Genomic DNA, 23,586 nt, shown 5'->3' with positions numbered 1-23,586 from the left:
CATGCATATCAGTTAAGACAAAGACATTACTGAATAATCCTCTCTCCTCCTCCCAACCCAGGAGAGGCAAGGGAACAGGCAGGCCTCAGAAGAAACCTTCATGGCCCCTGAGAACAAGTGATTTCAGGAAAAAAAGAAATGAAGATTTTCTACTGATAATTCAGCCTCCAGACCACAAACTCAAGTGGTAGGACCTCCCTCAAGCCTTCTCTCTGCCTCTGCCTCTGCCTCTGTCTCTGTCTTCTCTCTCTTTCTCTTTTTGTAATGTTTCCTTTTAAAAAAAAAATTTTTTTTGAGAGGTTTTCGCTATAGGGTGCATGTGCTCGCCAGACAGAGAGAGACATAGAGACAGAAAGCAAGAAATCACTCCCCAGGGGGGATGGTTATGCTGCAGTCTTTTCTCCTCCATTCTCCTCTCAGGATCTTGGACATGCACACACACGCGCCTGGCGTGAGTTCTAAGCCACCAGGTCCGGGACGCGACCTGCAGTCGACTACATGGGAATCCAGCGGCATAGCCATTAGGCTAAGTGCTGGTTCCTCTTTCTAAAATTTTTTAAGGTAAGGCATTTCCTTGGCTTTCAACCCCTCCTCTCCCATTATCTTGTTAATAATCCCTTCTCCTCCTCCCAACCCAGGAGAGGCAAGGGAGCAGGCCTCAGAAGACACCTTCATGGCTCCTGAGAACAAGTGATTTCACTCAGTGTGCAAGCGCGCCGCACGGTTTTCTAATTTGTGCTTTTTTTAAAGATAAAATTATTTATTTATTTATTTTCTGTCTTTATTTTTTTCTTTTTCTCTGTTTCTTGGTTGTTTTTGTTGCTGTTGTTCCTCTCTCTCTGTTTCCTTTTCTTCACGCTCCTGGATGCTCAGATTGACCTTCAAGTTTGGGAACACACCTCCCATCTGATGACTAGAAATCACTGTAGGGCCACAAGAAATAAGGGAAAGAAAGAAAATACCTCTCCTCCAAGGGAAAAGAATAACTCCTTTTCATTCACAGACAGTTCAATGGAAATGTCTGATAAAGAATTTAGAGCATTCATAATGGTGAAGCTAACAGAGATGGAAGAGAAGAGAGACAATGAACTGCAGAAGAGAAAGGAGAAAGGAGCTGACAAGTTCCAGGAGGTGAGGAAATTCTTGCAAGATCTAAAAGAGGAAATACACACTTTACAAAAGAATCAAATGGAACTGTTAGAGATGAAGAATATAATACAGGAAGTAAAAATCTCCCTTAAAAGTATTAAAAGCAGACTAGATCATACAGAAAACAGAATCTCAGACATAGAAGAAAAAATTGCTGGCCTAGAAAAATCCTCCACAAAGACTGAGAAAATTGCCCAAACATTTGAGAATGATATACGAGAAATACTAGATACCATCAAACGTCCAAACATCCAGATAATTGGCATCCCAGAAGGTGAAGAGACTCATAAGGGCATTGATAATCTATTCCATGAAATCCTGCAAGAAAACTTTCCAAACCTAGAGAGGCACTCAAAGATCCAATCCCAAGAAATACAAAGGACCCAAAATAGAATCAACCTGAGAAGATGTTCTCCAAGACACATTATAGCCAGGTTGATCAAAACCACAGACAAAGACAATATACTAAGATTGGCAAGAGAGAAACAGCAAGTTACCTACAAAGGATATCCCATTTAGGTCTGCTGTTAGACCTCTTATCAGAAACAATGCAAGCAAGGAAAGAATGGGAAAATATATTCAAAGTGCTAAGAGAAAAGCAATTTCAACCGAGAATACTGTACCCGGCAAGATTATCCTTCATATGGCAAGAAGAGACAAGAACATTCTCAGATAAACAAAACTTGAAAGAATTTACCAGCACCAGACCAGATCTCCAAGAAGTTCTCAAGGGAGTGCTATGTCAGTAAAATTAAATGCAGACACACAGAAATAAGTGTTCAAAAACTAAGAAATTAGCCAACTTAATCGTAGGGACAGATTGAGTTGAACATTATATCCCAGAATTGAATCGGGAAGATTGAACCACAACAGAAGATAGATTAAGTACACGAGACTGAACTGGTGAAATAGCATTCTGTGACTTTTGACTAAAACATTGCTGCTTTTCTTCTAGGCTTTGTTGTCTGGTTTTAAGAGTTTTTGTCCTGTATTGAGCTCTCAGTAGGTTCATGTACCTACTATTTGAACAGAATATTAACCTGTTTCCAGACTTTAAATTTTAAGCAAATTTCCTTACCAATTCAAAATGGCTTTTCTTGAAATTACCAGCTGAACTTGCTATTGAAAGTAGTTAGATTATTTAAGAAATTGTGTGATAAATTAATTAGTTAAAAGTTTCCAGAGGAAAAAAAGACAAAGACATTACTATATACAGTATCATCAGCAAATAGTTTTTCATTTTTTTGTCAATGAAACAAACTTTTTTTTTCTTTCCCTGTTCCTGTCCCTCCCTCTACTACTTACCCCCATATTACCCTTAACCTCACTATCTCTTGTATCTACCATGCCCTCCCTGGTACTATACCTACCAAATTTTCAGTTTCCATTATAGAGTGCAGATCATCGGTATATATTGAGTGAGGACATTCAAAGTCTGTCTTTCATAGTCTGATTTGCTTTGCTTAGCAGCAAGTCTTCCATATTCATCCACTTTGTATCATATGACAGGGTCTCATTGTTTTTTATGGCTGAGTAGTATTCCATTGAATACATATGCCACATTTTTCAATCCAATCATCTATTTTTGGGCATTTGGTTTGATTCCATGTCCTAACAATTGTAAATAATGCTACAATAAACATGAATGTGCAAGTGTTTTTCTGACTGAGTTTTTCTATGCTTTAGGTAAATACTTAGGAGTAGAATTACTGGGTCATATGGTAGTTCACCTTATATCAAAAACCTCTCCAAAAAAAAAAAAAAAGAAAGAAAGAAATTAGTCCCTTTTACCATAGCTACAAAATGTATAAGATACCTAGGGGTAAACTTAACTAAGGAAGTAAAAGACCTTTACAAAGAAATTATGCACATCTTTAAAAAGATATTGAAAATTACACAAAAAAGTAGAAGGACATCCCATGTTCCTGGATTGGAAGAACTAATATAATCAAAAGAGCAATTCTACCCAAATTAATCTACATATTTAACTCAATTTCAATAAAAATACCAGAGACAGTCTTCATAGATCTAGAAAAGACAATCATAGAATTGGTCTGGAATCATAAAAGACCTCGTATTGCCAAAACAATTCTGCACAAAGTGAAGTGGGTGGCATCTCACTCCCAGATCCCAAAATATACTGTAAAGCTGTAGTAATCAAAACAGCATTGTATTGGCACAAAAACAGACAGGTGGACCAATGAAATAGAGACCCCAGAAATAAACTCCAAAGCTTACAGCCAACTGATTTTTGACAAAGGATGCCAGTCGATCTAGTGGGAAAGGAAATCCTCTTTAGAAAATGATGCTATTAAAACTGGGTATCCAAATGCAGAAGGATGAAACTGAACCCCCATATTTCACCATTTTCAAAAATGGATTCAAAATGGATGAAATGTCTGAACCTAAGACCTTACACTATTAATCCACTGGTGGACAACACTGGGGAAACTCTGGGAGACATTGGGGTAGGCAAAGACATCTTAAACAAGACTCCCAAAGCACAGGCAATAATTCCTAAAATGGACAGTGAGACTATATAAGATTAAGAAGTTTCTGCACAGCAAAAGACACAGTAATTATTGTGAATCAATAGTCCTCAGAATGGGAGAATATTTTTGTAAACTATGCCTCAGACAAGGGACTGAAAACCAGAATACACAGGGAACTCAAGTGGTTTACCTGGAAAAAAAATGATTAATCCAACTAAAAGATGGGAAAATGAGCTGAACAAAAATCTAAGGAAGACATATATATGAACAGCCAAAAAGCATATGAGGAAATGTTCTACATCCCTCATCATAACGGAGATGCAGATAAAACCACAAAGAGATACCACCTAACCCTTGTCAGGATGGTGAAGATTTAAAAATACAAAAAAATGTTAAATGTTGGCGGAGTTGTGGTGAAAGGGGAACTCTCCTACCCTGTTGATGGGAATGTAAATTGGTTCAGCCATTGTGGAAAACAATAGGAAGGTCCTCAAAGATCTACAAATAGAACCTACCATTTGATCCTGCAATCCCACTTCTAGGTATCTACCCAAAGGACAGGAGAATGCTCAGATGCTTGCACATCAATGTTTATTGCAGTATTATTCATGATTGCTGAGACATGGAACCAACCCAAATGTCCACAAACAGATGAATGGATTGAAAATGTGTGGCACATATACTCTATGGAATACTGTTCAGCTGTAAAAAAAAAAAAAAAAAAAAAAAAAAAGACCCTCTGGCATTTGATAGAAAGTGGTTGAATATGAAAGATTTACTGTTAAGTGAAGCAAGCCAGGCTATGAAAGAAAGATACTGTATGTATCCATTTAATATATGCCCAATAATCCACACTCTGTGGTAGAGATAGAAATATTGGAGGGCATAAAAGCAGTGAAAATAGTTAGGGATGCTGAAGACAGTGTGGAATTGGGGGTGGGGGCAGAAGGGAGGAGTATAAAGAAGGAAAGCAGGAGAAAAAACAAAGAGGCATGACATTTGTGGGTCGCAGAAATGTTTTATTACCTGTTGATGATAACAGGTATAGTATTCTCAACTGGATTGGTCTGAGAAGTATTTCATATTAGGTAAATTCTCTTTACAAGCCAAATGATATATAGTGATTGAATATTTAAAAAATAATGGGAATGAAAGAAATATAATAATCTGAAAAACATTGAAGAGCTATTTGACAATGATATGAATAGTAATGTCTTTGTCTTAACTGATATGCATGGTAATCTGATATGCTGGCAAAATGAAATGTTATACACTGTAAAGATATATGTGATTAAATATAATATTAAAAAAAATTTAAGGACCAGCAGTTAGAATAATGGTTATGTCTCTGGGACTTCCACGGACTCCCATGTAGTCGACCGCTGTTCGAGTCCCAGTGGTTTAAACTCACGCCGGGCGCATGTGCATGTGTGCATGGAGAGGAGAATGGAGAATGGAGAAAAAGAAATTGTGGCATGGCCATCCCCGCTGGAAGGTGATTTATTTCTCGCTTTCTGTCTTTCGGTCTCTCTCTGGCTTTCTGGCGCACGCATGCGCCCTTATAGTGAAAAACCTCTCAAAAAAAAAAAAAATTAAGAAAGAAAGTTTAAAGCAAAACAAAACCAAAAATACTCTTATTATACTATCCAGCAATGACATCACTTGGTACTTATTCAAAGGAGATGAAAACAAACCAGCACACAAGTGTTTATGACAACTTTATTCGTGATTCCCAAACTTGGACGTAATCAAGATGTTCTTTAGTAGGTGAATGGATAAACAAACTGTGGTACATCTAGGTAACGGAAATGGCTTGTAAGCCATGCAAAAACATGGAGAAAATTTTAAAAAATTAAAATGCACATTACTAATTAAGAGAAGCCAGTATAAAAAGGTTATTTACTTTATGATTCCAACTATATGACATTCTAGAAAAGGCAAAACTATAGAGATGGTAAGGAGATCAGTGGTTGTGGGAGGTTGGAGGCAGAGAGAGGAGAACTGGCTCAGCACAGAGGATTTTTAGGGCACGAAACTATAGTTGTCCAAACCCATGGAATATACACCACCAAGAGTGAAGTCTAATTGTGAACTGTGGACTTCGGGTGATAATGATGTGTCAATGCAGGTTCATCAGTTGTAACAAGTGTACTACTCTATGGAAGCTGTTGATGCCATGAGAGGCTATGCATGTGTAGGGGCAGAGAAATTTGTACCTTCTGCTCTATTTTGCCACGAACCTAATTTCCTTAGAAAATAAAGTTTAATAAAATTTTAAACTATCGGGTCATTGGGAAAATCATGCTGTATTTTTCTCTTCAAAAATATGGCAGCCCTGAGGGCATGGATTAGAGTGGAGGGAGACAACAGCAGTCTGCCTCAGATGTTTGTGGGCTAAGTAAGATGCCCAGCAAATGGTCTATCAGGGAGCTGATATTGGAGTGTTTTAGACTAGAGATGTAGATTCAGAAGCCATAAATATGTAAATCATGTAAATGGAAGTCAAGACATGAGTATTGAAATTACCCAAATAAATTGAAAACTGGAATAGAATTCTGGGGGACAATAATTCTAAAGGAGTAGGGAAGGAAGATTACAGGAAAATAATTATGAAGGAAGGATCAGAGAAGCTGGTGAAAGTAAGGTTGACCAGTACCACAGAATCTTGAGGGAAAGGAATTTTAAGGAGGAAGCAGTCAACTGAGTTACCATATGCAAAGAGCTCAGGTAATACAAAGACACTTCAAAAAGTTCATGGAAGGAACCAGTAGATGGTGTAGTGGTTATGCTGCTGGATTCCCACGTAGTCAGCCGTGGTTCGAGTCCCAGCCCTGGTGATTTGAAACTCATGCCAGGCATGTGTGTGTGCATACCCAAAATCCCAAGAGAAGAATAGAGAAGGAACTGCAGTGTGGCCATCCCCCCAGGAGATGATTTCTTGCTTTCTGTCTCTCTGTCTTTCTGGTGAGCTCACATGCCCTATAGCAAAAAATCTCTCTAAAAATTAAAAAAAAAAAAAAACAGTTTATCAAAACTAGTTTATTTGGTGCAAAAAACTGAAATCTATGCACAGTATTTTCATGAACTTTTTCAAGATGACTCATATAAATGACTGTTTATGAAGTAGTAAGGATCTAAAGAATAAATAATGGAAGGCCAACCAGTGGCACAGTGGTTGAGGACTGCATCTCATATGGGGATTTCATGGTTTGAGTCCAGAACTGTGCAGCTTGAAAAGTACAATCAGCTTGTGCACTTAAAAACCCAGAATCCCAAGAGAAGAATGGAGGAGAAGAGACTGGGGAATGATTTTTCACTTTCTCTCTCTTCTTCTCTTTCTCTCTGCCCCTCTCCAGTGACTACATGCACCATATAGTAAAAACTAAAGGAAAAATAAAGAATAAATAATGGAATCAAAAGGGCAGGTTAGGGCAATTGAATTGGGTGATTTTTAGTGGGGATATGAGCATATATCTGAAATAAGTTTAGCCATGAGTTGATAATTATTGAAATTGGGTATATGGGAGTTAATTATATTAACTTTTCTACTTTTGTATATTATCAGAAATTTCCAAAGATAAAAGATGAAATCCTCCCTATCCACCAGAAAGGAAAGCCTTAGTTTAGGAGAAAATATTTGCAATAAATGTATTTGACAAAGGACTCATATCTAAGAACTATAATTACACAAATCACAAAGCAACCCAATAGAAAAATAGCTAAAAGTTTAACAAGCATGTCACAAAAAATGTTATTCAAATGACCAGTAAACACGTGGAAATGTTTTAATCTCATTAGTTGTTGCAGAAGTGCAAATTAAAACACAAAGAGATAACTCTATATACCTGCCCAAAATGCTAACATGAAAATAAAATAGTAACAGCAAAAGTTAGCAAGAATGTGAAACACTGGACCTCTTGTAGTCTTCTGGAGAGGATATAAATTAGTACTGCCACTTTAGAAACTATTGGTGTCTAAGAAAATTGAATATAGGCATACTCAATAACCCAGAAACTCCTATGAACCAAAGTCATATACAAGGATATTCATAGCAGTATTAATTATAATTGCCAAATACTGGAAATAAACTAAATGTCTATCACAATAGAGTAGACTAAATTATTCTGTATTCATATGATATAATTCTACACAACAATGAAAATGAACAAATTACTGCTATGCATAAAATAGATGATCCTCACAAACATAATTTTAAATGAAGGAAACTATATCCAAGCATCCTATGTGATTCCATTTATATATATTTTAAGAATTATTTATTTTTAATTTTTCACACATTTATTTTAATTTGACCAGAGAGAAACACACACACACACACACACACACACACACACACAGGGAAAGTGAAAGAGCAAGCCACCCCAGGTCTGGAACTCAAACCATGGTCATTCACGTGGGAGTGTCCAGCTCCTTAACCACCACATCACCTGGTAGCCCCTTATATGATATTTTTAAAAAGGCAAAACTACAGGTGGCATAGAGGTTAAGGCGCTGGACTCCTACATGGTTGCCTGGTGTTTATATCCAGGTCGAAAATCACATTGGGCCATATGTATGTGTGCCCAGAATCCCAGGAGAATGGAGAAGGGATTGCGGAGGCTATCTCCTGAGGGCATGATTTCTCGCTTTCGCCCTCACTGTCCCTCTTCCTCTGTCTCTCTCTGGTGAGCTCATGAGCCTCATGGCAAAAACATTAAAAAAAAAAAAAAAAGGCAAAACTAATCTATGGTTTTAGAAGTTACCAGAGATTACATCTTGGAAGGATGGCAGAGGTAGTGACTCGGAAGGAAGCAGAGGAAGATTTCTAGCAGCTGATTCTGTTTCATGATCTGAATGATGGGTTACATGAATGTGTTGACTTGTGATAAACAATAATCTTGATTTGATATTTATATACTTTTGTGAAAGTATATTGCTCTTCAGTAAAAGTTTTAGCTAAAGGGAAAAAATGTGTAATTTCCCTAGATGGCTTTAAATGCTGAAGAAGGATAGATGGTGAGAGAAAGTATGGTCCATTTGTTCTTTCCCTTTCCTGTCTCTCCTGCTCCTTTTTAGCTAATTAATACATGTTATGAGGCATCAAAAGCCCTTTCCCCTTGCCAGCTATGGTGCACTCATAGGACTATCATTTCAGAAAACACCAGTATTGCATTCAGAATGTGAAAAAAATTCTCAGATTATAGTTAACATCACATCCTTCCTGATGAAAAATCCCAAGGTGTTGGAACCAACTTTAGGTCTGATTACCAGAGTCAAATAAAACACATCTCTTCCCAAAATTGGCTAATTGGATACATTTCTGCTTAGAGTTAAAGGAATACAATTAAGTGGGTTATTGGAGACTTCTCCAGTTTCTAGAAAACGTTGAAATTGGAAAGGGTCCTTTCTCTAATTTCTGTACAATCCAGTCTGGTGAATACTGTGCTACAAACCACCTTCGGCTTTGGTAGTGTCACCTTTCATCCTCTCCATGGCCATGAAAATACAGCAGATCTGTGTACATCTGCCCTCATTTAGTAACAGCAGGGAGTATGCTTGGCGGAAGCAGAAGAAAGCTGCTCTCATGTAGCCTGTTTCCTTTTTTGGTGATTTCAGGGGAATAGAATGAGTTTGGTGCTGAACTCATAAGGAGGGTCTTTAATACTTAACAATTTGCGTGTTTCTCTCTAAGTAAAAATCCTGGTTAAATATGTGCCATTTTGATAAATGATGGAAATATATTTCAGAGCTAGGAGGTTAAATTAGGACTAGCTTTTTCAGAAGATGAACTGACTCATCATCCTTCCCAAAGATGGTTACATAAAAGATGTCGAACAAAGTGTACAAATCTGGGCTTTGCACTTGCTGATACCGAGTTGCCAGCTAACCACACACTTTTCTGTGGATCCTGGCAGGTGGAATGTTTATAGATTTTTTTTTTTCAAATGTAAGCATGCCTTTTGTCACATGATGAGCATGTCAGTTCATAATAGGAACGTCAAGGATCTAAATTAAGGCAGAAGATTGGATTAAACAACTTTCAAATCTGCTTCTGAAACTCAGATTCTATTTAAAACAGGGAAACTGTGAAGAGCCACTTTTCTTTCTCATCAAACAAAACTAGGTGCTTTTGAAGCAAAGCTGTATCAGGATTGGTAACTGTCCATCGTATTCAATACTAATAAATGATTTGAGCAATATTGTTTCTTTCTTTTTTTTTAAATTTGCTATAAGATGTGTGCATTTGCCAGAGAGAGAGAGTATTCCCTAGGAGTAGGGAGAGTTGACCACACCACAATCTCTTTATCCTCTCAGGATTTGGGGCACACACACACATGTGCCTGACATGTTTTTCAACCCACCTGGTTCAGGACCGAACTATAGAGTAAATCATGGGGGATCCAGCAGCCTTTAATGACCACATCTTCTGGTTGGCCCTGAGCAATACTGTCTTAAAAGTCTGAGATATTGTTGTGTTTGGCATTTTAAGGGTTGTCTCCTTTCCAAGCCTCTGGCCACAAAACTGGGAGTCAATTTGAGGAAATTTGTTCTAGGAACTTACTGTTTTAGCTGTTTGCCTCAGAAATGAAGTAAAAATAAATGGAAAGCATGGTTTAAAAAAGTCCTGAAAACATCAGAGAGTTCTTTTTGCTGTGTCTGAAACCCTGCTATCTCACCTTTACAAAAAGACCTCACAAAATTCCAAAAAAGTTACCCATGTGGAAAGACGTCACCAGACTCTGCTTTGTCCACAAATAAATGGCATTCTCAAAGTACATTCCCAAATGAAAAGAAGTTGCAAAGTACATTCCCAAATGAAAAGTAATAACAATGACTTAATATATACTGCATGTGAAAATCCTTTTTGTGGCTCGCTCATAAAAAAAGAAATAATCTAATTAAAAGATGGGCAAATGAATTGAACTGACAGCTCTCCAGGGAAGACTTAGAATGGCCAAAAGCCATATAGAAAAATGTTGAAAGTCTCTCATCATAAGGGAAATGCAAATTAAAACTACAATGAGATATCATTTAACCCTAGTTGGAAAGGCTAGGATCAAAAAACAAAAAACAAAACAAACAAACAAAACAATGTATTAGTGAGGCTGTAAGCCTGTGGTGAAAAAGGAACTCTTTCTTACACTGTTGGTGAGAATGTAAATTAGTCCAACCTCTGGAAAACAATATGGAGATTTCTCTAAAACAACTTCCATATGACCCAGAAATCCCACTTCTTGTTATCTACCCAAAGGATAAAATAACGCTCAATCAGAAAGGCATCTGCATATCTATGTTTATTGCAGCATTATTTGTAATTGCTAAAACATGGAACCAACTTAAGTGTCCAAAAACTGGTGATTAGGTTGAGAAACTGTGACCACATATAATATATATATATATTATTTATATATATATATAAGGATTAGGTTGAAAAATCTAATGATTAGGTTGAAAAACTATATATGGTCTCTCTCTCTCTCTCTCTCTCACACACACACACTATGGACTATTACACAGCTATAAGAAAAATTATATTTATATACTGTATATATATTATATATAGTGTATATTATAAACACACACACACTATGGAATATTACACAGCTATAAGAAACAATGAGATCCTATCATTCAACTCAAAATGGATGAATATTGAAGATTTAATATTGAGTGAAGTGAGCCAGACGTTAAAAGAAACACATCGTATATCCCCACTCAATTTGTAGTGAGTGTCTGCACTTTATGGCAGAGGTTGAGAGATCTGAAGATGTAATGGTGGAAAGGATGGGTGTGGATGCTAGTGACAGTAAGGGGGGAAAGTGGTTGGTAGAGAGAGGATGGTGGATGGTGGGTGTGAAGCAAAAAAAAAAAAGATTATAAATGATAAACTTTGGTTTACAAGAGAAAAATCAAAACCTTTTTGTATTGTCTGAAACACTTTGCAATAGTGTATTTTTCTTTCTTTCTTTCTTTCTTTCTTTTTTTTTTTTTTTTTTTTTTGGGTATAGGGAGCGTGCACTTGCCAGAAAGAGAGAGACAGAGAGAGAGAAAGGAAGAAATCATCCCCTGGGGGGTGGCCTTGCTGTGATCCCTTCTCCTCCATTCCCCTCTCAGGATCTTGGGCATGCACGCACATGCATCTGGCGTGAGTTTAAGCCACCAGGTCTAAGACTCGAACTGCGATCGACTACATGGGAGTCCAGCAACATAGCCATTACGCCAACTGCTGGTCCCAATAGTGTATATTTTTAAATTTATCTGTCATCAAAAGAGTACTTTGCCTAAAAGAAAGGTTTGACTGGTATGCAAAATATTTACAACGTTTTCCAAAATTGTAGCTTTTCATTAATTTGTAAGCTATTGTTATATTCTTTTGTTTGTGGTATATGTGAAATTGCAACTGAAATTTATTTTGTCAGTTTTTTGAATGAACTGAATAAAGTCTTTCTTTAAAAAGAAAGTAATTTTTTACATAATAGATATAGTGATGGGACAGTTTATAGCAAAACTGGTGAGACTACTAAGCAGTACCTTTTTTTTTTTTCTTTCAGATTTTGTTTGGCATAGGGTGCGAGTGCTCACTGGAGAGAGACAAAGACCGATAGAGTGAAAGTGAAAAATCACTCCTTTAGCAGGGATGGCCATGCCACAATCCCTTTTCCTCTTGGGATTTTATGTATGTGCTTACACATGCTCAGTGTGATTTTCAAGTGGCAGGATCTGGGATTCAAACCGTGGTAAGCCATGTGGGAGTCCAGTGCCTTAACCACTACACCAAATGCTGGCCCCAAGCATTGACTTTTTATAAGGGAGTCACTGAGGAACAAGATTTCTGTCCACACACTATCTCTAAAATAAGATTTCAAGGAAGCAGAAAATTTTCACTTTGTCAAAATATTTCAAAGTTAATTATTTTGAATTTTATAAAATGAATTTTTCCTGAGTTCTTATAGAGAGGCCACTGGTAAAATGTATTTCTTGGTGGCCCAGAATCATTGTTGTCAAGATAGTGACATTTGTTACTTCACTATCTACCCATGAACTCTTGTTTTACCTTTTTCTCCATAGCTTCTGTCCTTAAACAGAAAAACCATTGTAACTGTGACATCTTTGCCTGGCCAGCCTCTGGTAGTCTCCTCTCCTATTCCACAGCTTCTAAACATAAAGCTATTCTACAGACAGGGAAGCTAGATCACCAAACTTACCTGGATTGTATACAAAGTAAAAGTAAATTTTCTGAGAATCTGTATGGCCCTTTACCTATTCACTAGATACTTCGGAATAAGGAAATATGTGGGTGTCTAACTTTGCTATCTCTCTGATAAATATCTAAAGAGCCTTTTATCTTATGCACATAAACCAAGAGAACTTGATGATGACAAGGAGGCAATTTAGCACCAGCATAAAGAACATTTTTGACCAAAGAAAAGGCAGCTTTCCTTTATTGTCTTTTCCCCAAATGCACTGAGAGTGAAAGTATGGCAGAACAAATTCTGAACAAGAAAAAAGATAGGGCCTTATCTAGAGGTTACAAAAAAAGCCACAACCAGTTTGGATTGATTGGCTGACATGATCTTTCTTAAATAATTAAAGGCAGAGCATACAAACTATTGCTCCCACTGTTCTTGACTTGACTTCCTTTGCTGGGTCCTGAAGATACGTGAATTTGAAAGCTGTGTCCTCATCCACATCTTCTGTTCAATAGTATCCCAGTTGCCCTGAATGGTTAATCATTTATCCCTTCTACTCCACCAGCTACACAGGGTTGTTGTGAAGTGAAATGATCTACTTTGTATAAAACAGTAACAAATTTTGGTGAAGAGATAGCACAAAAAATGCAGCAAAGGAATCGCCTAAAGTGAACATAAATCAATAATTATGGAGAACAAAGAACAAGAACAGAATGATTAAGACACAAATTATTTTAAAATATCATTTTAACAATGAAATGCCAGTGATTTCTTCACTAATTTTTAAGTCAGATCCAACAGCAAAAAGGATACAACATTTCATTTCTATCTTGGTCCCTTCAGTAGAGTTTTAAGAACTAATAAAATGGTTGAGAAGGAAACACGAGAGAGCAGGAGAGATTATAGAATAATCTGCTAGGCTCTCAGGTAATAGATGCAAAGAAATATGTGAAAGGAGATTTTTGCTGTGGACCAGGCCATAAGTACCAATATCTTTTTTGCTACTAATGGGCACTAAAATTATAGTCTTTTTTCTACCTCTGCTAGTTAAATAGTAGAAAGTCTGATAAAGGAAATTTAAACGGATTCTTAAAATTCAAGTGAGCTGGAGCCAGCAGGTGGCATAGTGGTTAAGGCACTGGACTCCCACATGGCTGACCACAGTTTGAGTCCCTGACCCTGACTTGAAAATCACACAGGGTGCATGTGTGTGCCTGTCTAAAATCCTGAGAGGAAAATGGAGGAGAGGGGATTGAAGTATGGCCATAAGGGGTGATTTCTCACTTTCCCTCTGTCATTCTCTGGCATGCTTTCTCTACCCATGCATGATTACTATGGCAAAATGTTAAAATAAAAACAAAAAAACAAAACTGAAATGAAACTCAAGCCAACAATTATTTACCCAGTGTCTGCTATGTCAAAAATATAAAAGTAGAATATAGGGAGCAGCAGTTGGCATAATGGCTATGTCTCTGGACTCCTATGTAGGCACTGGACTTCTATGTAGTCAACTATGGTTCAAGTCCTGGACCTGGTGACTTAAATTCATTCTGGGCACATGTGCGTGCGTGCCCAAGATCCTGAGAGGAGAATGGAGGAGAAGGGATTGCGGTGTGGCCATCCCCCCTGGGAGGTGATTTCAAACCTTCTACTGTCTCTGTCTTTCTGGCAAGCACACACACCCTAGAGCAAAAACCTCTCCAAAAAAATAAATAACTAAAAGATATGAGAGTAGATTATGGTATTACTCTTGCACTTATCCTTAGAAAAAGAAAAGACTTACATGGGAAATTATGAGAAGACAGTAGAAAAATTCTGGAGCAGGATGAATCATATGTCCTACTGTTACAGTTAACTCGAGTACTGTAACTACAAAGCCCATATACTTGGAATCTGTAGTTCATTAAATACAACAGGCTGTTCCAAGAATTCAAACTATTTTTTTTTTTAAGTTTTACTATAGATCATGCGCGCTCACTGGGGGAGGGAGTGAGAAATCACCCCCTAGAGCATATCGTCATACCACAATCCTTTTCCCTCTATTTTCCTCTCAGGATGTAGCGCACACATGCACATGGTTATTTTCAAACTGCTGGTCTGGGTCTCAAACTGTGCAGTTGGCCATGTGGGATCCAGAACCTTAACCTCCACACTACCCCAAAACTTATTTTATTTTTTTAAAGAATTATTTATATTTAACTTTATTTATTTAGCCAGTTATTTTAATTTGACCAGAGAGGGGCAGAGTGAGTGAGAGAGAGAGAGAGAGAAAGAGAGCAAGAAAGCAAGCCACCAGGTCCAGGACTCGAACCATGGTTGGTCATGTGGGAGCCCGGCATCCTTAACCACTGAATCACCTGCTGGCACCCCAAACTTTCTTTTCAAACATAGTTAAAAAAAGAGTTTAGAATCTGTCCATCTTAAATATTTCCTTCAATTTTCCAACTCCAGGAAAATCTGACAAAAGAACTATTGTTTGTTAGATTTAACAATTAAGGGATGAGTTAAATTCACCTGGAGACCTAAAATTATATTCCTCCTGACCTCACTATAGTATTTTAATTGCATGTCTAACATTCAAATGTATTATGTCTATCTTATGCTATGCACTGTGGATACTTAGGTGGATAAAACACAGTTCCTACCATAAAGGAACTCCTCTGAAAAAGAAATAATAGTTAAAAAAATTTTTTTAAGTTGTTATAGGGCATGCACTCTCATCAGAGAGAGATGGGGGGGCTGGGGGAAGGAGTGAGAAAGCAAGTTGCCAGGTCCAGGACACAAACCATGCTCAGCCATGTGGGAGTCCAGTGCCTTAACCACCATGCCACCTGCTGGATCCCATAATACAGTTTTAATTCAAAGCAGCTGACATATGACAGGCAGGTACAAGCTATCACTGGGATACAGAAGGGCACCTATCAATTTGTTCCATTGTTGGTGCTCCAATTTAATCACTCGAGTGAGGTGACATCCACCCGAGTGTCCACTGTATGGTGATTTTTGTCCTTTTATAAGCCTAGTAAGGAAGGAGAGGATAGGTAAGAAGGTTCAGAATTCCTAGAGAAAGTGGGATCTAGCCAGGAAGATCAGAGAGAAAGGAGAAGACCACCAAGTAGAGGGGATATAAAAATATTAAGTGGAAAAAAATGAGAACATGAGCCTGGGGGGACGAGCAGTGTGGAATATCAACTGGAGGCTGAGAGGTAAGCCAGGAACAGGTTATGAAGGGCCTCAAAAGCCAGTGTTAGAGACTGCTCATCTTCGGGCTAGTGATCTCCACAGTAGAGTGTGCTCCAGGATGCTGGAAAAAATTTTGTCTTTCAAAAAGTTCTATATTTTCCTGTAACCAGGAGCTTAGGAGGAGCACTGGGGGTGGAGAGACAATGAAAAGCTGTTTTAGAATTACGAAGTACTTGAAAGCATCCAAGAGTAGCTGTCCAGCAGACAGCCACACATCTGGACATATAGCTATGGTTTGGCAAGTGTGACACACACTCCCTAAAGACAGAGAGGAAGAAAACACCCTAGCCCCCCCATGGGCAATGGTCATGCTGCAATCCCTCCTCCTCCATCTCACCCTCCTTTTGGGATTAGGAGCATGCACACACAGACCCCCAGTGTTTCTCAAGCGCCCAGTCTGCGGCTTGAACCACATAGTCAGCCACGTGGGATCCAGTCACCTTCACTACCATGCCACAGACGAGACCAGTGATAAACTTACTTTCTTACCATTCTGTGAGGTAGTCAATGAAGTATTTTAAAAGTCTACCACTGGACCAGCAGATGTCATAATGATTAAGTTGCTGGACTCCCATGCAGTCAACCGTGGTTTGAATCCTGGATCCAGCAGCTTAAAAATTGTGCCGGGGTGCATGTGCATGTGTGCCCAAAATCCCAAGAGGAGAATGGAAGAGAAGGGACTGCAACATGGCCATCCTCCCTGGGAATGATTTCTCACTTTTTGTCTCTCTTCTGTCTCTCCAGTGAGCACATGTGCCCTGTAGCAAAAATCTAAATAATAATAATAAAAGTCTATCATGAAATTTGAACACTTTGAAGAAATAGCTAATTTTACTGAGCTGGGTCAAGTAAAGTACAAAATGAGACTGGAATACCTTGTGTCAAAAAGCAAACAAGAGTTTCAAGACTAATAGGATATGTCAATAGGACATAAGAACCTGCTTATAGGGGCTGCTAATAATCAAATTAGAGAGGATTTGAGTATCAAAAAGAATAATCAACATAGAAAATATAAAATTATCTTTGAGTCCATAGTGATATTCAAAGTGTGAAAGAAAAAAATGCCAGTTAATAAATGTAGAATAAAGGATGGAATTAGAAAAATCCCCATGCTGTAAGTCCTCTTTAATAGCTGACTGAAGCAAAAAATCATCAGTGAATGTTAAAACCATTGGGTTAAAAACTGTTAAGCAAGATATTCACATGATCTCATGGGTTCCTAATTTTTTTTAAAGAATTATTTATTTATTTATTCATTAGTTTATTTTCATTTGACCAGAGAAAGATACAGAAAGAGAAGGAAAGTGAGAAAGTAAGCCACCAGGTCTGGGACTCAAACCATAGCCAGTCATTGGGGAGAGTTCAGTGCCTTAGCCACAACGCCACCTGCTGGCCTCCCAAGGGTTCCTTCTTAATTATAAAGTATAAGAGTATCTTATAATGCAAGATAATGGCAGATATCACCATGCCACCCAGCAGCTGCGGCGCCCTCCCCGACCTGGACCCTCACTGCTCCTAGACTCCGCCCGTGGTGGAGCCCATTAGCCTCGTACTGGTGTCAGATGCCACAGCTTGCGCCTAAGTAAGAAAATGGGCCTCATTGACGATATTCAAGCAAAGGTTGGACAGCTACTTTCCCAGAACAGAAAGGAAACGCATGCATCAGAAAAGGTGACTAATAAACATACCACAAGAATGTGCCTGCACAGATACCAGAATCTGATCAGATCAGTTTAGGGAATTTCTTGGAACCTACAATAAACTTACAGAAACAAGCTTTTTGGACTGTGTTAAGGACTTTACAACAAGAGAAGAAAAACCTGAAGAGATTACCTGTTCAGAACATTGCTTACAGAAGTATCTAAAAATGACACAAAGAATACCCATGAGATTCCAGGAATATCATATTCAGCAGAATGAAGCCCTGGTAGCCAAAGCAGGACTCCTTGGGCAGCCACGATAGGGGCCTGGATGGATGGACATGGATGGACTATCAGTGAAAGTGTGCCAACAGCTACTGCACTGGAAGTGAGGATTCATCTGACAGAATCACCTGGAAGCAGTCGTCACCAGGTTAAACTGTCGATCACGACTTAGGCAAATGGAAACCACCGGAGAAACAAAACCATTATATACCAAGGATAATCAAATTAGAAGGTCTTGTTGTTAAATGAAAATAATACAATGAAACTTTTGTTGAAGCCTTAAGATTTGGCAGCTTGGTCACTTGATTAGAAAAATAAATAATTGTTTCTTCAATCGTGACTGCTAATTTTAAAGCAAAATATGTGTTCAATCATGTATGAGATAGAAAAAAATTTTAATACTGAAAGTGAAATAAATGGAAATATCACTGAACAACTGTTTATACTACATAGCACCATAATATTCTGACTGGACTGTGAATACATTGAAATGTTTTCAGTCGGCATCATCCTCCAAGTATTCCTGTTCATTTGTGTCCGCCTCAAATTGCTGGTAAATACATAGTTACTTGCAAGAAAGAAAAAAAAAAAGATAATGGCAGATATCATTCTAACTAAACTTAGTATCATAAAACAATGGGACAAACTAACACCACACACCTCCTGATGTCATAGTACCCGGAAATCATTCAGGCAATATTCTTCCATTTAAATCTAATCATGAAAGAAGCACTCATACAAATCCAGAATGTAAAACATTCTATAAGCCAACTGGCCTGTACTTTAAGAAAATGTTAGTGTCAGAAAAAAGGAATTTCTCTAGAGAAAAGTGAATGCAACCCACACAATAAAAAGAAAAGAGGGCCAGCCTGAGGCGTGATGGTTAAGGCAGCTAGATACACATAGTGGACTGTGTGGTTCAATTCAGGACCTGGAGGCCTGAAAAACACACTGGGGATGTGTGCATGTGTGCCCAAAATCCCAAAAGAAGGGACAGATGGAGAAGGGAGTAACCCTGCCCTATGGTGCATGCTTACTCACTTTCCTTTTTTTCTCCCCCTCTCCAGTAAGTACACATGCCCTCTAACAATCAAAACAAAAACATATAAAGATATAAAGTACATTTGGGGAGCAACTGGAAAATATGGATTATATATTAGATATTACTGAATCAATGTCAAATTTTTTGGGTATTGTAACAGTATGATGGTTATGTAAGAAAACACTCTTGTTATTGAGAGATACGTGATGGTATGAGTAGGGGTGAAGATTATAATGAAGTTTATTTTCAAAAGGATCAGCAGAAAGAAAGGAAGGAAGAGAAAGAGACAAAAGAAAAGAAAGATAAGTATACACACAGAAGACATATAGCAAATAGAACAAAATGTGGACACTTGATGAATTACATAAAGAGAAAGGGATGTTCACTATACTATTTTATAACTTTTCTGTAGTTTTGAAAAATTCTAAAATGAAGAAAAACATAATATATACATGGGTAATAATGTAGAGTTGATTTTATTTTGATAGATGTGCTAAATATTAATTATGCAATACTTAAAAAAAAAAACACCATGAAATCTTGCCCATCAAAGCCAACGGAGATAAAAGGTAGACTAACATCATCTCTAGACCATCAGTGTAAGCAAGATAGTTTGTTTCTCCTCATGAGTTAAGATTTATGTTTGATGTATCTGTATCTGTGAAATTAACAAACCAGTAAAACATCTACAGCATTTAGCTACATTATCAAAAATGATTTAACATTGGAAAATCTGTACTCTTTTGGTTTTAAAATAATTTATTTCATAGGTCTGTTTAAATTTCATCTCAGAGCATACATTATTTAACCAAGAGGTGCTGGACAGAGATTGTAAAAAGGGAGGAAACAATTAGGATAAGAAACTGGCTCAATTCCATTAGAATTTCATCCTATCTTGGAAAGTCTTGCTAGGATAAATTTTTATTATACTTCTTTTGTGCTTACAAAAAACAGTAACTTCTGAATTTCCAATGTTGTAAATAAAAATTTTTACAATTAAGTATGCATTCAATTGACACACAAGGCAACCAAATAAATTCTGTCATCAACATTAGCATAATGTGTATTTCCTGCCACTGCACTAAACATTAAAACTAAACGTCAAACCACAAAAACATTGTGACTAACATTAAAAAGGCAAGCTGTAAGATACTCAAAGCTTATAAAGGACAAATTGCACATGGTTAAGATGGGACATCATTTGACAAGGGCTGGTGCTGTGCACATGGCTGCTTTTTTTTATAAGAAGGCCACCGGCAAACAGGGCAACAGTGTCGGCCCCCAGCCAACCACATCACAATGCAATTCTGATGGAACACATGACCGCAAGGCAACCCCATTAGCAAACATCCGTTTTCAAAATTCTCTAGGCAAACAACACATTCAGTACAGTGCAGCATATCTGCAGGCCAAGTTAACCAATCAGGTTCCATATCTTCATTAGTGTTATAGGATCCATATGACCTCCCTTTCCTTTCATATGGGTTGGTCTGACAATATTTATTGGCACACGAACAAGCCTCAGCATCACAGTGACTTGCTCTTCCTGGAGAATTGTGAACTATGTTTTGTTTACCTTCAAATATTTCCTTCTCACTGCTAAAAGTGTCTGTGCTCTCACTGTCTGAGTCATTTTCAGTATCTTGAGACCCCTCCGACATTTCCTCTTCAGACTGAACTTCAAGACATTTAAATCGCCACATTGGTAAGTTTTTTATGTAATCAGTTGGTATCAGAGGGTGAAGCCAAAGGTCAGGGAAAGCCAACCGCTCCAAGAATAAGTCAGGGTCTTCGTCCCAGTCCGATTCTACAGGAAAGTTCTGAAAAGAAGCAATTGGGTGGAAGAGGTAGCTGGTGTACCAGTCCCACAGACTTGATAACCATTCTAAGTTATTGGCATTGACTTCATCGTTGTTGTTGTTGCGTCTTCTTTTCTTCTCAAAGTAATCAATTAGTAAGCCATGTCCAAGGTACGTGCTGAGAAACAGGGCCGGGTGTGAAGAATAGAACATCCAGTCTGCCCTGACCCATGAAGCCAATGTGGTTGTATTGGAATATCTCAACAATTTTAAGCTATATTCGTAAAAGCTATCTAAGTAAGGGAGCTGTAAAAAGCCCAACACAGGTAGCCAGGAAATAATTAACAGAGAATTATATGTCCCTAAAGTGCTTATGAGAACCACAAATCGCTTTATGGTGGCTCCCTGTGTAATGAATAAGGCCATCCAAGCCATAAGATTAACTAGGACCAAGCTCAAGACAAACAGGTCATTTACTTCAGGTTGTAATGAGCGTAAAAATGAATCCATGGCCTGAAGGGATAAAAATTCGCCTGTGTGGTTTCCATATCTGTAAATTCCTTCAGGAGTCCTAAGTATGTATGATGGCATGTTATATACACCAATATCTGTCATATAACTCTTGTTGTTCCAATTTTCTACATTAACAAAAATAAACTCAACTCTTCCAGTAAATTTTATACTTAGTGCAGAGAAGAAGGCTGGGGGTTGGTCAAGGTTAGCAAATAGGTATATTTTCACCCAATACTGATCACTTCTATTCCACTCTTCTTTCAAATGTTCAGCATTATAAATGGTTTTGATCCGAGAAGCTGCATGAGCAGTTATCCATTTAAAAATGTGCTCTACTTCAATCTTGCGCCCACTGTATTCTTTAAGCATGACTTTCCCTTTAGAAGTACTCGTTTGTGGAACAGACATGATGAGTGTGGACCGTACCCAGCCTCTTCTTCTGCAGTATCTGTAAGAGAGTAAACTGTAAGTAAACAGCTTGCTGTCATGCTAACAATTCCTTCTTTGGATAAATTTCCTTAGCAATTGAAAGATACCCTCTCCCCCCAAACCAAATAACCTCCAAACAATCAAAAAGTGGTACCTATCTATAATCGGCAGTTGTGCAAGAGGGGAAAGCAAGCTCTTTTTTTGCAATTTGTTTATATTTCTATGTTTCTTTCTTTCATTTTTTTTTTTTAAAGAGATTTTTACTATAGGATGTGTGCTCACCAGAGAGACACAAAGCAAGAAATCACCCTTCCTGGGGAGATGGCCACACCACAATCCCTTTTCCTCTCCATTCTCCTCTTGGGATTTTGGGAATGCACACACACGCGCCCAGCATGTTTTAAGCCACCAGGTCTGGAAATTGAACTGCAGTTGACTGAATGGGAATCCAGCGACATAACCATCATGCCATCTGTTAATTCCATGCTTTCTTTCTTTTTTTAAAAGAAAGTATATCTTGAAAAATCTTTCAGTTAAGGGAACTATCAAATACTTCAGCATCTCTTATGTACCTACCACTGTATTATATGCTGGGAAGATCCAAAAGATCATTGGAAAATAATTCCTTCTCATAAGGAATTTAAAATCTTAAGGAGACAAAATAGAAATGTAAAGCTATGTAGATTTTACTGATAATACGAAAGAAGTTCAAAGAAAAGAGAGTATCACTGAGAGTTTGAGCTGGCAAAGATTTTATAAAAGGCTTGAGGATTGAACTAGATCTTGAAAGATAGTTAGAATTGATAGTGGAGAAGAGAGAAGGAAAGAGATTATCCTACACACTGAACAGAGTCTCTGATTTTGGGCATACTCCCCGAGGTTAGGAGCCATGCCTTACCCATTTATTAACTCAGACACATACCATGAGGTCTGAGGCACTTAGGCACTGTTACCAAGTAACTTGCACCCAAACTTACTTAGAAAAGAGCTACTGATGCCCCGTATTTTTTTGTATTCTCATCTATTCAACAAAGATCATGAAGAGGAAACAAAGGAAACACAGACAGAAGGTACATATTTAAATTAAAAGAGATTCAGTCCAAAAGTCATCCTCATTTTATAGCACAGTAAGTATAGGAGAATTGTACCAAAATTAAATCACTTGTTTAGATTTATCCATTAGGGTCATGATCTACTCTTTGGAAAGGTTGGTATGCGATTTGTGACATCTATCTCCCTCTAAAAAACTGAGTGAGTGACCAGCAGTTAGCGTTATGGCTGTCACTGGACTCCCATGTAGTCAACTGTGGTTTACGTCCTGGACCCGGTGGTTTAAAACTCACGCTGGGAGGGACCAGCAGTTAGCGTAATGGCTATGTCACTGGACTCCCATGTAGTCAACTGCGGTTCGCATCCCAGACCTGGTGGCTTAAAACTCACGCCAGGCACGTGTGCGTGCGTGCCCAAGATCCCGAGAGGAGAATGGAGGAGAAGGGACTGCAGTGTGGCTATCCCCCCTGGTAGGTGATTTCTCACTTTTTGTCTCTCTCTCTCTGTCTGGCGAGCGCATGCGCCCTATAGCAAAAACCTCTCCAAAGAAAAACAACAACAACAACAACAACAAAAACAACTCACGCTGGACGCATATGCGTGTGTGCCAAAGATCCTGAGAGGAGAAGGGATTGTGGCATGGCCATCCCCCCCCCAGGGGTGATTTCTCACTTTCTGTTTCTCTATCTCTCTGTCCGTCTGGCAAGTGCACACACCCTATAGCAAAAACCTCTCAAAAAAAAAAAAAAAAAA

At 38.1% G+C, this 23,586-nt stretch overlaps 1 protein-coding gene and 1 pseudogene across 4 annotated transcripts in view; one reads left to right on the top strand and one right to left on the bottom strand.

The window, feature by feature from the left end:
• LOC102495607 (E3 ubiquitin-protein ligase RNF103) overlaps positions 1-23,586 on the bottom strand; it is a 111,045-nt gene that overhangs the window by 67,236 nt on the left and 20,223 nt on the right. For 2 of the 4 annotated variants that reach the window (XM_006168364.3, XM_027768266.1), the window contains one exon: positions 20,112-21,802. The exons of 1 other annotated variant lie outside the window; for it this stretch is intronic. In XM_006168364.3, the coding sequence (XP_006168426.1) occupies positions 20,227-21,802 (1,576 nt within the window). In that variant the 3' untranslated portion in view covers positions 20,112-20,226. Of the gene's footprint in view, positions 1-20,111; positions 21,803-23,586 lie in introns of those variants that run through there. One more of the 4 variants, XM_006168365.3, reaches the window with a different exon arrangement.
• LOC102502824 (mitochondrial import inner membrane translocase subunit Tim9 pseudogene) lies at positions 16,873-18,038 on the top strand (annotated as a pseudogene).

This window comes from Tupaia chinensis, unplaced genomic scaffold (assembly GCF_000334495.1).
Source record: "Tupaia chinensis unplaced genomic scaffold, TupChi_1.0 Scaffold145741_1, whole genome shotgun sequence".
Classification (NCBI taxonomy): domain Eukaryota; kingdom Metazoa; phylum Chordata; class Mammalia; order Scandentia; family Tupaiidae; genus Tupaia; species Tupaia belangeri.
This window is presented reverse-complemented; position numbering and strand designations above follow the sequence as displayed.